General features: G+C 23.9%; 1 protein-coding gene across 1 annotated transcript; it reads right to left on the reverse strand.

The window, feature by feature from the left end:
* LOAG_14267 (hypothetical protein) lies at positions 1-303 on the reverse strand (the record flags this gene model as incomplete). The annotated part of the gene is made up of 1 exon (XM_003149765.2): positions 1-303. The coding sequence occupies one exon, from the start codon at positions 301-303 to the stop codon at positions 1-3; it is 303 nt and encodes a 100-aa protein (XP_003149813.1).
* Positions 304-2717: the final 2414 nt, after the last annotated feature.

Genomic DNA, 2717 nt, shown 5'->3' on the forward strand with positions numbered 1-2717 from the left:
TCATTTATCAGTGGTATATGTATGTATGTATGTTTGTATGTGTATATATTTGTCTGTGTGTATGTCTATGTATGTGTGTTTGTGTATGTTTGCGTATGTATATATGTTTATATGTGTCTGTGTATGTGTATGTGTCTGTGCCCGTCTATATGTGTACGCGTGTATGTATACGTATGTGTATGTGTATGTGTGTGTGTGTGTGTGCATGTGTATGTGTATGTGTGCATGAAAAGAATTACTGTTTTGGTTAAATGGGTGTATATACGTATATATATATATGTATATATATACATATATGTACATACATATGCATGGGTTATTTGTATTTCAATGAATTTTAATTTTGAATTCCTCCCTTACCCCCTGCTTAGCTCTATTCCTTTTCATTCTTTTCATTTTTTGAATTATTTATATTTTGCCTCTTTTGGTAATTCATCTTTTTATTTTGAAAAAAAAGGAAAACAAACAAAAAAATAATCAAACAAACAAACAAATAACAAACAAACAAAAAACAAATAAATAAATAAACAAACTAACAAATAAACAAATAAATAAATAAACAAACAAACAAATTTCATCGTTTTTTCCTCGCTTTTTTTTTGTGTACTATAAAATATACAAATTGTAGTAAAAAAGAGAAGTTTAAAATGAACGGACCAAAGTAATGAAAAAATAGAAAATGAAATTCATAAGTTTAAAACAAGAAAAAAAGTTGAAAAAGAAAATTTAATCAATTTTTAATTATTTAACACAATTTTATCCTTTTTTTCGAATCAAATATTAATTTCAAATTTTTGTCATTTTTTGAAATAATAAAGAAAGGTGGCAAAATGATTGAATTAGCTCATATTTTACTCTTTTAATACAAACAATTTTAATTGAAAACACTAATTATTTGATTTCAAATAATTTATTCTTAATTATTGTTAACGAAAAATTGGAAATTTAAAATAAATACCAACAATGTGTCATTTTTGTTTCATTCCTACTCTTTTACCGCATCTCTTTCCTTCTCCCTTTTAATTACTATTAAATTGGTTTAAATTATTTCAATTTTTATCGTATTACCATGCATTTCAAACTTTGCTATAATAATTAATGATTTAATTAGTAATTAGAGTTGTCAACAAACAATTGGATAATTTAAAACAACAATGTGTCATTTTTGCTTAATTTCAATTCTTTTATCGATCTCTTCCCTTCACCTATTTAATTATCAATTAAATTAATTGAAATTATTTCAATTTCTATCATATTATTATGCATTTCAAATTTTTTGTACTCATTAAGATTGGAATACAAAAAATGCCATTAGCTTTTCCATCTTTCAAATTTTCTTATCAATTTAATTGTAATTGAGCGCAACATAATCATAATAATTATTAATTTGTATTAGAAAAAGAAAAAAAAAAGGAAAGATATAAAAAGGTCATAAGGGTCAATTCATTGATTGATATAATGAGAAGTAAAATTTTATATACATTAATCATTTGCTGATAAATCCTAAAATTCATCTGATGACACGAATTTAACAATATTTAATCATCGGGAATGTTCTAAAATTTACGAAATAATGGAAAATGTTAATTAAATGGAATTGAATTTTTTTTAATTAAAAAAAAATAACAAAATTTAAAAGAATACGGTTTTTTTGATGCAATAATATATGAGATAAATTTATCGTTGATGATACTGATGACTGATAATTTATCATTTATCACTGTTGGTAATGTTGACACCAATCGTTTAATGAGGAATAATTTAGTTCATCATAATATATGATAAGTTCAATCATTTTATCAGTTCTCTTGCAGTTTTGTTTATTTTTTTGTTAAAATTATTGAAAATTTTTTTATTCCTTTAAATACTTATTATTCAGTTACAATATACTGTGTTAAAAATATACATTTTCAAGGAAAAAAAAATGTTAAAACAACTAATAATTAATCAAAATGCTATTTGGTGATTAGGAATGATAAGCAAATGTTTATATTTAGTGATAAGGTTGTTTATTTGTTATTACTTTATATGCAAATAAGCATTTATATGTAATGATATGCTTAAGTTTTTTTTTCTTTCCTTTTTTTTTGACTTTTTTTTTGCTTTGCCTTCTAACCTTCGTTTTTTTTTCTTTTTTTTAGGTTTTTTTTTTTTATTATTGTATATAGAATGATTGTGAAGAGACTAAAGAGGAGACATATCGGCTAGCTAAACCTATCAAATAATAAATGAATAATTGTACTTCACCTTAGCTAACCAACCAACTATCGTTTATTGGATATGCATTTTTTTCAACTTTCCTCTCTTCTTTACCTTTACCTTATTTTTAGTGGAAAAATTAAACTGTAATTAATAATAATAAGTAAATGGATAACTGATACTGTCATTTGTTAGCTTGTTTAAATGTATAATAAGTAATGAAGGCTATACTGGACATGCTAATTTAACGTGCAATAGATGAAAGATGCTATATTAGTTAGTACAAGTAATGGATACTTCATTTATTAGCTAACTTAGTGCATAACAAGTAATGGTTACTTCATTTATTAGCTAACTTAATGTACAACAAGTAATGGTCACTTCATTTATTAGCTAACTTAATGTACAACAAGTAATGGACACTTCATTTATTAGCTAACTTAATGTATAACAAGTAATGGACACTTCATTTATTAGCTACTTAATGTACAACAAGTAATGGACACTTCATTTATTAG

The sequence above is a fragment of the Loa loa genome (genome assembly GCF_000183805.2).
Source record: "Loa loa unplaced genomic scaffold supercont3.256, whole genome shotgun sequence".
In the NCBI taxonomy this organism is placed as follows: Eukaryota; Metazoa; Nematoda; class Chromadorea; order Rhabditida; family Onchocercidae; genus Loa; species Loa loa.